We start from the raw sequence: 13,028 nt of genomic DNA on the forward strand, positions 1-13,028 counted from the left end.
GCAAGCCATTTTTGTCCAGTCTTTCTTATGGTGGAGTCATGAACAGTGCCTTAACTGAGGCAAGTGAGACCTGCAGTTCTTTGTATGTTATTGAGGGGTCTTTTGTGACCTCTTGGATGAGTTGTCTCTGCACTCTTGGGGTAATTTTGGTGGGCCGGCCACTTCTGACAAGTTTCACCACTGCTCCATGTTATCACCATTTGTGTATTATGACTCTCACTGTGGTTTGCTGGAGTCCCAAAGTTTTAGAAATTATCTTATAACCTTTCCCAGACTGATCTCAATTACTTTGTTTTTGATTTGTTTCCGAATTTCCTTGAATCGCAGTATGATGTTTAGCTTTTGATGACCTTTTGGGCTACTTCACTTTGTCAGGCAGGTTCTATTTAAGTGATTTTTTGATTGAGAACAGGTGTGGCAGTAATTTAGGCTTTGGTGTGGCTAGGGAATTTTAACTCATCTTCCCAAAGATGTGATCAACCACAGATAATATATGTTTTAAGGGAATCACTTTTTCACATAGGGCTTTGTAGGTTTGGATTGCTTTTTCCCTTAATAATAGACCTTCATTTAAAAACTGCATTTTGAACTTAATTGTGTTATTTTTACCTAATATTTAAATTTATTTGGTGATCTGAAACATTTACATCTTACAAACATGCAAAGAATAGGAAATAAGCAAACAATTTTTGACACAACTGTTTGCTGTCACTGGTTTACCACGACAGAGAACGGCCAGAAGACCGCAGTGTCTCATTTCATGTACTCCTGCACTGATTAGAAGCACTATCCCTTCATATTAAATTATGCTGGTTTCTATTAGCAGTGCACGGGTTAAACTGTTCAGCTTAGAGTCTCTGAAGCATCCCTGCTTGGATTATCTCAGCCTTTCAGTGTTCTGCTATATACACTGGCCTTTCGCAATTTGTATTGCCAGTGTAAGCTTTCTACTGCCTGGTGAGGAGGAAGACTCGGCTGCTGGTAGAGAGGTTTGGAGTGTTGATCTGTGAGTGTTGCTTGGTATTTCTGCTGTGTGTGATTCTTCATCCTCTCTTGTTTTGTTTACCCTCCTTTTCTCCCCAATGTTCCTCTCTGTTGTCTGTCAGTACATATATGTATGTTTGGTATTTCATTTATCCCTATACATCCTATCTTGTTAGTTTGGTTTGTGTATATAAATGCACTATTACTCCCCACTTCCCTGAGTGGGCGAGATGGAGAGATATAGGGCTGATGCAGGAGGTCATCAAGGTATGTGGCCCCGGCGTCTTCACCATCAGATGTAATCTGGGGTGCAGGGATAGCTATGGTGCCCCATAGCACTATGGACAGGGAAGGAGCCCCTTGCCCCGGGTAGTCCGACTACAGAGTTGTGACATATACGCTTTTCATGTATAGTGGAAATATTTTGTCTATCGTAATATGATGGAACTATTGTATGTTTGGCTGTCATGCAAGTGGGGGTTGAAAAGTTCCCACACACCAGTAAGTAAGATAAGTTCTCTAGATTTTACATGTAGTGACAAGAGATTTCGAGGCTCTTAAAGAACTAAAAATAATTGCCATTTTTTGTTGCGTAGGTTGCAGTGCCCAGGGAGGAACTAGATGTTATAGGAGCCAGGGCCGGCCAATAATAAAGAAATTAGGAATGTCACAGACGGCATGGCGTGCTAGCCCTGTGTCCCTCACATTGAGCCCTTACAGACTCTTAGTGTGTGTGAGCACAGTTTCAAGGATGAATGCTGACAAGGATATTAACAAAGAAGTCTTTACTATATTCACTTCACAATACATAGTCCATAGCAATGGTATCACAGTCCTTCATACAAGCTGGAAATTTTAGGTAGCAAGAGAGATGGTCTTCGTCCCGTTTAAGAAGGAAGCTTCTCAGTTAATGTCTTATATAAAGTGATCGGCAGACTGCCGGTTATATACCGGGTTACTATATTAATTCACACAGCCCTTCAGTTATATTACTACCGAGGATGGGCCTACACAGTTTGGTTCACTGTGGAAATAGTGTTCACTGCTTACTCATGATTATGTCCTGATGATACGGTTCCCTTTCCCAGGGTGTACAGTAGAATATGCGGCAGAGCATGAGGCACTCAGGCTGGCAGAACCATTACAGGTGTGGAGTGTAGCAGAAGAACCCTTGTACAGCTCTATCTCTACTGTCTCTATGAAGACTGAAATTTAAGATGCCCTCCTGGGCAGTTTCCTGGCCGATTGAAAATTAAAGTTAACCTGTCACCCGCCAGGGCATTTTTAACTAAAAGAGCCACCTTCAGCAGCACTAAGGCTGCATTCTGTGAAGGTGGCTCTTTTGTTTCTGACCCCCATTAATGCCAAAATATAGACTTTTATAAATCGTTCCTCATACCTGCATTCTGTGACAGAGGTATGGAGTGTCGCCGCCTCCCAGTTGTCCATCAGCCCCCCTCTACCGCCTCCTTCTTTTGTATTTGCCGTTACTTGTTGTCAAGCGCCTGCGCTGTGACAACAGTTCTCGGGCATGCGAAGTGCACGCTGCCCGGGAACTGCCATCAAGCTGTCGCGCCTGCGTGTTTCTGCATCCCAAGATTCCCAGCCTGGTAGTGTGAATACTTCATAATGTAACTGAAATTTGTGAGCGTAAACTCCAATAGTATGAAGACCAGATAATTAAGCAATTAAATATTAAGTAGTTTTTTTTGTCTTGTCAGTGCCATATTTAAAAGGGATAGTCCAGTGTTTTATACTTTATCTTAGGATAGGTCATCAGTATAAGTGGGGGGCGACATTGGTTACTCTTACCAACCAGCTGTTCTCAGTGTCGCTGGCGGGCAGGAGTGATCAGTTACACCACTACTGTTCCCTTCCATCCAATTCTGGCCCCAAAAACAGCTGATCTGTGAGGGTGCGGGATGTCATCCCCCCAATGATTTGATATTGATGGCCTAGCCAATGTTTTTTTTGTGACTTGCTTGTCGCAGAACTCTGACAATCCTACCAGCCCTTTCACTTGTTTCGTGCTGCGATATAGCAGCGACACTTAGCAAACTTTGTTTCATGACAGGAGTCACACATAAAGTTGCCGTGGAGCCCCATCCTTAGGACTACTCTTGATAGCACAATTTATAACAGCACTATATAGTATTAGCAACCTCTAGCGCATAAAATAATTTCCAAAACAGAATTGCGATTGTAGGACCATAATATCTCCCAGTCATTGAAATTTGCTATTTTCCCCCTCCCATAGGATGTTTGCTACAGATTTATGGCCAACATTTCTGCAACTGGACATGCAGAAGAAGAAGAAACGGAGAGTGGTGGTCATGGGGGATTCCCTGTTGAGAGGAACAGAGGCCGCTATCTGCAGACCGGATATAACTTCAAGAGAAATGTGCTGTCTTCCAGGTGCAAAAATTAAAGATGTGTCTGACAGGATATCAGGACTCTTCAGACCTACAGATGACTACCCATTCCTGCTACTACATGTGGGGACAAATGACACCGCAAGAAACGACCTGGATACCATCTGCTGAGACTTTGAAGACTTAGGCAAGAAAGTGAAAGAACTGGGAGCGCAGGTGGTCTTCTCTTCCATCCTCCCAGTGGATGGCCATGGAACAAGGAGGTGGAATAAGATTCTGCAGGTGAACAACTGGCTACGTCGATGGTGCCGTCAGCAACTATTTGGATTTCTGGATCATGGAGTGAACTACTTATACGATGGACTACTTGCTAGAGATGGGGTGCACCTTACGAAGACTGGAAAGCATGTATTTGGAAGTCGCCTTGCTACACTTGTAAGGAGAGCTTTAAACTAGAACAACATGGGAAGGGAAGCAAAAGACCATAAAAAGCCATACACCTGACAAATGCTATTGAGAACTCTGCTATTAGAAGTGGAAAGGAAGAACAAAGACAAAAGAATCTAATTAATAAAAATATTGGAGAAAGAGAAACCAATCACAAACTAAAATGTTTCTATACTAATGCACAAAGCATGGGCAACAAACAAGGAGAATTGGAACTACTAACACAGGAAAAGAAATATGATGTCATTGGAATCACTGAAACTTGGTGGGACAATACACATGATTGGAATACAAGACTAGAAGGATACAACTTATTTTCAAGAAACAGACTTGATAAACGAGGAGGGGGTGTCGCATTGTATGTTATAAACAAGTATATCTGCACAGAGATTGAAGCTTCAGAGACTGGGAGTTCTGTGGAAACTGTTTGGGTAAGAATACAAGGACAGAACAATGGAAAGGACACCATTGTAGGCATTTACTACAGGCCGCCTGTGCAAGTTTAAGATATGGATGAACTCTTTATGCATCAAATGGCCAAGTTCTCCAAAAAATATGACATAGTTGTCATGGGAGATTTCAACTATCCAGACATTTGTTGGGAATCTCTCTCAGGCAAAACTAACAGGTCAAGGAAATTCTTATCCTCTCTTGCTGACAACTTTATCTTCCAAAAGGTAAGGGAGAAAACAAGGAGAACTGCTACCTTGGATCTAATCCTTATAAACAGGGAGGAAATGGTTGAGGAGGTAAAAGTGGCTGGGACCCTAGGAGGTAGCGACCATGCTATTTTAGAATTTTGGATAACTAGAGGCGGAAGACCTGTGAAGACTCAGACGTCAAGGTTAGATTTCAGAAAGGCAGATTTTAAGGGATTCAGAAAGAGAATTGGAGGGATCCAATGGCTGGATATCCTTAAAGACAAAAATGTCCAGGAAGGATGGGAAATCTTGAAAAATGAAATTCTCAAAGCACAGTTGTTAACAATTCCGAAAAGAGGGAAGAATAGGAAGCATTTAAGGAAACCAGGATGGATGAACACAGAACTTAAGCACATGCTAAAAAGGAAGAAAAAAATGTTTATAAAATGGAAAGAGGGAGGCATATCTAAAGAAGAATATAATGCAGTCTGCAGAACCTGCAGGGCACAAATCAGATTATCTAAAGCTGAAAATGAATTGAGGCTTGCAAGAGATGTCAAAAGCAATAATAAAGGATTTTGGGGATATGTCAAAAGTAAAAGAAAAGTCAAAGATGCTATAGGATTTTTACAGGATGAAAATGATGAAATGGTAAGACAGGATGTTGAGAAGGCCGAACTTTTAAATTCCTATTTTGCATCTGTTTTCTCTCAGAAAGGAAATGTAACATCAACTGTTCTTCACTGTCCTATTAAGGGAATAGAAGAATCCAGGATATCTATAAACAGAAAGATAGTGAGGAAACACTTAGCCAACCTAAATGAATTCAAGTCTCCAGGTCCAGATGAATTACACCCCAGAGTACTGAAGGAGATAGCAGAAGAAATTTTTGAACCCCTCTCCATAATCTTTGAAAATTCTTGGAGAACAGGAGAAGTGCCAGAAGACTGGAGAAGAGCAAATGTTGTTCCTATCTTCAAAAAGGGGAAGAAGGTGGACCCAGGCAACTATAGGCCGGTGAGTCTGACTTCTATACCAGGAAAGATCTTTGAACAAATTATTAAACAACATGTATGTCAATACCTGGATAAGAATGAAGTGATTAAACAGAGTCAGCATGGGTTTGTAACTAATAAGTCATGTCAGACTAACTTAATTTCCTTCTATGACGGTATCACTGATTGGGTGGATCAAGGAAATGCTGTAGATATAGTATATCTTGACTTCAGCAAAGCATTTGACAAAGTCTCTCATACAATCCTTATTGAAAAAATGACTAAGTATGGAATGGACATGGCAACTGTTAGGTGGATTCATAACTGGCTTAGTGATCGGACCCAAAGAGTGGTCGTAAATGGCTGCACATCCAGTTGGAAGAATGTCTCAAGTGGGGTACCACAGGGCTCTGTCCTGGGCCCTGTATTGTTCAACATCTTTATCAACGATTTAGATGAAGGAATTGAGGGTAAACTGATTAAATTTGCTGATGACACAAAGCTAGGAGGGATAGCTAATACTAGAGAAGAGAGAGAGAGGATTCAAAAAGATTTAAATAAACTGGAGAAGTGGGCAGCAACTAACAGAATGGTTTTTAACAGGGAGAAATGCAAAGTACTACATCTGGGCAATAAAAATGAAAAAAGCATATATATAATGGGAGGAATAGGGCTAAGTGACAGCACATGTGAAAAAGACTTGGGTATACTAATAGATCACAGACTGAATATGAGTCAACAGTGTGATGCAGCAGCAAAAAAGGCAAATGCAATTCTAGGATGTATTAACAGAAGCATACAGTCTAGATCACGTGAAGTCATTATTTCCCTCTACTCCTCTTTGGTCAGACCTCATCTGGAATATTGTGTCCAGTTTTGGGCACCACATTTTAAAAAAGACATCAACAAACTGGAGCAAGTTCAGAAAAGAGCGACCAGAATGGTGACCGGTCTGCAAACCCTGACTTATGAGGAAAGGTTGCAGGATTTGGGAATGTTTAGTTTGCAAAAGAGAAGACTGAGAGGAGACTTAATAGCTGTCTACAAATATCTAAAGGGCTGTCACATTGTAGAAGGATCAACTTTATTCTCATTTGCGCAAGGAAAGACTAGAAGCAATGGGATGAAACTGAATGGGAGGAGACACAGATTAGATATTAGAAAAAACTTTTTGACAGAGTGATCAATGAGTGGAACAGGCTGCCACGAGAAGTGGTGAGTTCTCCTTCAATGGAAGTCTTCAAACAGAGGCTGGACAGACATCTGACTGGGATGATTTAGCGAATCCTGCTTTGAGCAGGGGGTTGGACCAGATGGCCCAGGAGGTCCATTCCAACTCTACGATTCTATGATTCTATGATTCTATGATTCACATTTCCAACATTCAAGGTCTGTATACGGACCCCAATGTCCTGACCATTCGTGGCCTCCTGGTCTTCTGACCCATATAACATTAAGGTCCGTGCCTTGAATGTTGGATATGTGCAACCGACTTAAATTATACATCTGAGCAAGGTTGTTTTTGCAAAATCTTTATCATTTTTGCTAAAATTATTAGTACCACAAACGTTAAAAAGATTTACTATTTATCTGAGGCTATATGCTTCCAATCATAGGCTTGTAAAATAGAAGCTATTTATACAAAGCCATAGTTGCTAATAGCACAAACTATAGACGTTCTTATATGTTATCGGTATATTACTTGATCGATTGGTTTCAACCAATGGAAGTTGTATTATTATTGTTACTGATTAAAGCTACAGTTGGGTAAAATTACTTATTTCCTAGAAATACATATATTTTAATGCACATAAATGACAAGTTCAAGAGACAGAACAACTTTCAAAAATATCTTCTAACTTTTTAATTGAAATAGTGTTTGTTGAAAATTCTTAGTTTTGTTAGGTATTCTCTTTCTGTAAGTTATACTCTTAGTAAGATGAAAAAAGCTCATTGAATAGCTATAACGTGATTTTTTTTTATTAGGACTGTGTGGACGTGGGATGGTGGGAAGGAGAACTAAACGGCAGAAGAGGAGTGTTTCCAGATAACTTTGTCAAGCTACTTCCTCCTGATTACGAAAAGGAAATCCATGTGAGTGTCATGTTATTTTTAGCCTTGTTAAAAACCCCTAAATGTTGGCGTTCTTTCCCACATTTAAACCTTTAGTGAAACATATAAGGATCGCCCCAAGATGCAGCATAAAGGATCACCCCAAGATGCATCATAAAGTAAAAAATGACATATTTGCTTCTGGATTGGCTTAGTTGGGTCTCCCAGCGGTCACTTGACATTGTTATATCACATGACCACTGCAGTCAATCAGAGGGCGCTGATCGGCTACAACCTTTCAGCAATCTGTCAGAGCAAATGACTTAAATAGGGGATTTACAAGATGAGAACATATTGTACATATTTTTTTAAATTATATCACATCCTCTGCTATCTGTCCATTGTTTTTTTAATCCCAGATGAACCCATTGTGCTGACGGTCATATTTAGTCTCTATTTTATACTGAGTGGTATTAGGACCCACTTAGAGGTGCTTGGATACTTAGGATTTCTTTGGGAGATGTTCAGATAATTTTTTGTACCATCTGACAGAAAAAAAACCCTCTTTATTTGCATCCTGTATATTAAGGTATAATCACATTATATATATTCCAAAATGTTACTATGTTAAGAAAATTGTTTCCAAGTGAGACTACCTCCCACACATGGTAGCTGATGAAGAGGTGGCATGTGGAGGCCTGTACTACACCTACATTGGGCCTTGCCAAATGCAATGCACACAACTTTACATCTCAGTTAAAAGAGAACTGACAGCGTTTTCTCAGATCTACTAAATAGGTTGAATTGTAGTGCAGGAGATAGACTTATGGTGAACATAAACACAGATTAAATGAAAGTTGTCAGGACATTTTTATTACTTAGCTTAGTGGCATGATTGCATAGGTCTTAATAGCACAATAAGAATAATAACTGTTTTCTGGTAATACGACATGCCAGCTCGGAGAAATCAAGTTTTAATTCTGTATGCAAGTCAGTCTGGAAGTGTATTAGGGTGTTTCCCTGCTCTATAAGTGCATCAACACACCCTCAGAGCACTTCAGGAAAAGGGGTGTGGTCCAGTTCCACTGGCTTACTCTTCTTCTCAAAAAGAACACTGGGGAAAATAAGTATTTGATACACTTCTGATTTTGCTCGTTTTCCCACCTACAAAGAACGGAGAGGTCTGTAATTTTTATCGTGAGAGACAGGATATAAAAAAGATCCAGAAAATCACATTGTATGATTTTTACTATTTAATTTGCATTTTATTGCATGAAATATGTATTTGATACAATAGAAAAACAGAACTTAATGTTTGGTACCGAAACCTTTGTTTGCAATTACAGAGGTCTGACGTTCCCCGTAGTTCTTGATCAAGTTTGCACACACTGCAACAGGGATTTTGGCCCCCTCCTCCATACAGATCTTCTCCAGATCTTTCATGTTTCTGGGCTGTTGTTGAGCAACATTGAGTTTCATTTTGTTATTGGGGTCAGGTCTGGAGACTGGCAAGGTCACACCGGAACCTTGAAATGCTTCTTACGGAGCCATTCCTTAGTAGCCATGACTGTGTGTTTTGGGTCATTTTCATGCTGGAAGACTGAGCCACGACCCATCTTCAATGCTCTTGCTGAGGGAAGGAAGCTGTTGGCCAAAATCTTGCGATACAAGACCCCAGCCATCTTCCCTTCAATAATGTGGTCAGATGAGACCAAGATAGAATTTTTTACTATCATCTCCACTCGCCGTGTTTGGAGGAAGAAGAAGGGTACACCATCCGAACTGTGAAGCATGGTGGGGGAAGGGAAACATCATACTTTGGAGGTGCTTTTCTGCAAAGGAGACTGCACTGTATTGAAGGGAGAATGGATGGAGTCATGTATCGCAAGATTTTGGCCAACAACCTCCTTACCTCTGTAAGAGCTACAGCAGTTCACTCACGTGGCGGCAAAGAAAGGTAGGTAAAATGGGTACACCGTCTCTTTAAGTACTTGTTGGTTTATTATCAGGCAGCATAAACCAACTCATGCGAGCAAAAACTCAACCTTTCTGCCTAAAACATGAACAAAAACAAGCAAAAGGAAGAAAAACAATAATGCTGCAACACAGTCCATATGTTGCGGACGGCACCCCGCTTTGGAGCAGCACAGGTTTGGAGCAGCCAAAATCCCTGCTGCAGTGTGCAAACTTGGTCAAGAACTGCAGGGAACATGTGACCTCTGTAATTGCAAACAAAGGTTTCTGTACCAAATATTAAGTTCTTTTTTTCTATTGTATCATACACTTACTTCATGCAATAAAATGCAAATTAATTATGTAAAAATCATACAATGTGATTTTGTGTTTTTTTTTGTAGATTCTGTCTCTCACAGTTGAAGCGTACCTACAATAAAAATGACAGACCTCTCCATTCTTTGTAGGTGGGAAAACCTGCAAAAATCAGCAGTGTATCAAATACTTATTTTCCCCACTGTTTATGGAGCGATAGCAGTACCATAGCTGTCAGCTGAAAAAGAGCTTTGCTGCCTGCTATGTGAAATGCATGAAATACACTGCTACTTCTGGTTCTGATTTGGACATTTTTTCATCTGCAGTTGTGATATACTGTATATGAATGGATGGATAAATCAGACAACTGCCCTGATAATCTGAATGATGGAGGTAATCGGCTCCGTGATCGTTATGTGCTCTTTGCAGAGTAATGTTTAGACATATTACAGTGGAATTTGGTGTCACTAGAGGAAATAATGCAATTTATTGATGAAAAATACAATGTGAGAGACCTGTATACCTCTTGAGAAAAGAACAATGTAAGTCATCCTAAGCTGACACTCTGTAAGAATGTTTCCCTGCAGTTTGAAATCTGCCTGTCATTTTAACAATGGAAGTACAAAAATAGTCCAGGCCAGACATCGGAAATCATGAGTTAAATTGCTGTAATTATAGAGTTCCTATTTAATTCAACAATTTACGCCCACCTCCCTAGGTCAGATTAAATCATCCATTATATTGAGAAAAAGATTTCAGGATTAACAGCAGCATGTGCTGATTGCAAGGCTGCAGACTGCTCTCTAAAGACCTTTATCTTCTGCAAATGTACACAACATATTTACCCCCCTAGTTAAAGTAATGTACCACAGCATCTGTTTTTTTTTTAGGGTTTGCATCAGTTCATGTAAAGATCACGCCTATAACTGTGAACATTTGGTTTTCTATTTATTGTGAAGCAAACATCAAATAAGATAAAATAACTAAAAACTTCAGTGTGCACAACTATTCACCTCCTAAAGTCAGTACTTTGTAGAGCCTCCTTTTGCGGCAGTTAGAGCTGCAAGTTGCTTTGAATAAACCTCTATGAGCTTTCCACATCTTGCCACTGGGATTTTTTCCCATTGCTCAAGGCAGAACTGCTCCAGCTCCTTCAAGTCTGACTGCAGATTCACTATTGGATTAAGGTCTGTGCTTTGACTAGGCCACTCAAAAACATTTACACGTTCACCCTTAAACCACTCGAGTGTTGCTTTAGCAGTATGCTTTGGGTCACTGTCTTGTTGGAAGGTGAACTTCTGTCCCAGTCTCAAATCAGTGTCAGACTGAAACAGGTTTTGCTCAAGAATAAACCTGTCTTTCACCCATCTTCCCTTCGATTTTGACCAGGTTCCCTGTCCCTGCTGCCAAAAAAACATTCCCACAGCATGATGCTGTCACCACCTTATTTAACTGTGGGGATGGTGTTCTTGGGGTGATGAGCTGTGTTGGTTTGGGGCCAGACATAACGTTTACCTTGGTTGCCAAAAAAGTTAAATTTTGGGCTCATCTTTCCACAGCACCTTCCTCTTCCTCCATACTTATAGGGAGTCTCCCACATTTCTTTTGGTAAACTCAAAATGAGCCTTACAATTTTTGTGTGCCCACTCTTCCATAAATGCCACCTCTCTGGAGTTTTATGGCTTACTGTGGCCGTATGGACAGATACTCCAGTCTCTGCTTGGGAACTCTGCAGCTCCTTCAGGGTTACCTTTGGTCTCTGTGCTGCCTCTCTGATTAATGCCTTCCTTGCCTTGGCTGAGCGTTTTGGTTGCCGGCCATCTCTTTGCAGGTTAGTTGTGGTACCGTATTCTTTCCATTTGATGATAATGGATTTGATGGTGCTCCGGGAGATCATCAGAGATTGGGATATATTTTTTTTTATAACCCAACTTTGTCCCTGACTTGTTTGGAGATCTCCTTGGTCTTCATGGTGTGAGGTTAGTGGTGCCTCTTGATTAGTGGTGTTGCAGCCTCTGGCCTTTCAGAAAAGCTGTGTATATACTGACAGACCATGTGACACTTAGATTGCACACAGGTGGACTCCCTTTCACTAAGAAGGTGACTTATGAAGGTAATTGCTTGCAACAGAAATGTTTAGATGCTTCATAGCAAAATGGGTGGATATATATGCAGATGCCAATTTTTATTTATTTGATCCCATAAATTTTATGTAGGCCTATATTTATCTCACTTCACCAACTTAGACTATTTAGTGCTGATGCATCACACACAAATTGGATTACAAAAATATTTAAACACAGGTTGTAATGTAACAAAATAGGTAAACAGCTAAAGGGGTGAATACTTTTGCACATCACTGTATATAAAAACACTTTGCAACAATGGAAATTATGGGAGGATCATCTCATTTATCCTTTTAAGCAGCATTTAGGGCAATCATTACTAAACATATCTTACTTAAAGATAATCTGTTATTAAACAGATCAATTTAATGGGACCTGTCCTCTCTTTTGACACAACTACTGTAGTAAATAGTTGCATTCTACATGATATAAAAATAGATAATAGTTGTGTGGGTTTTTTTGGTATTCTTCCTAGAAATGCATGAGTAAATTCACAACTGGGTGTTACCTGTTGGGTGCTTGGCCCTAAACACTGTTAGGCTGGTTTCACATTAGCGCTTTTGTGCGCAGCGCATCGTGCGCACCCGTGCGCATGCGCACTGCACACCTATGTTTAACATGACGTGCGCATGGTCTTGCGCACACTTGCGTTTTCGTGCGCATGCGTTTTTTTGTCTTTCGTGCCAGGCGCGCCAGACTCAACATGTTGCATTTTTTGGTGCGCCCTGTCTCGGCAAAAAAAACGCATGCGCACGCTTGCGCACGGAATGCGCAAAAACAACACATTGAAGTCTATGGGAACGCATGCGTGCGCATGGTCTTGCGCACGCTTGCGTTTTTTTGCGCATGCGTTTTTGAGTTAAACAAGTCTAGAATGTTCTCTAGACAATGGAAAAAATGTCACACCTAAAAACGCATGTGCATAAAAACGCAAACGCATGCAAGAACGCATGTAAAACGCAAGCAACGCTGCGTTTTTTTGACGCATCAGCGTGCGCATGACGTTAAAAAAAGCGCGTTTGTTTTGCGTTTTTCTTTGCGTTTTTTGTGCGCCCGATGCGCTGCGCAAAAAATGCTAATGTGAAACTAGCCTTACACTGTTCGATCAGTGCCACACCCCTTTGACAAGAAGAAATAACAGAA

At 40.6% G+C, this 13,028-nt stretch overlaps 1 protein-coding gene across 4 annotated transcripts in view; it reads left to right on the forward strand.

Moving 5' to 3' along the window:
• SH3KBP1 (SH3 domain containing kinase binding protein 1) overlaps positions 1 to 13,028 on the forward strand; it is a 585,247-nt gene that overhangs the window by 454,243 nt on the left and 117,976 nt on the right. For all 4 annotated transcript variants that reach the window (XM_073565874.1, XM_073565873.1, XM_073565875.1 and 1 more), the window contains one exon: positions 7,426 to 7,533. In XM_073565874.1, coding sequence (XP_073421975.1) covers positions 7,426 to 7,533 — 108 coding nt within the window. The remainder of the gene's footprint in view (positions 1 to 7,425; positions 7,534 to 13,028) is intronic.

The sequence above is a fragment of the Dendrobates tinctorius genome, unplaced genomic scaffold, assembly GCF_039654945.1.
Source record: "Dendrobates tinctorius isolate UK_male_01 unplaced genomic scaffold, ASM3965494v1 ptg000016l, whole genome shotgun sequence".
Classification (NCBI taxonomy): domain Eukaryota; kingdom Metazoa; phylum Chordata; class Amphibia; order Anura; family Dendrobatidae; genus Dendrobates; species Dendrobates tinctorius.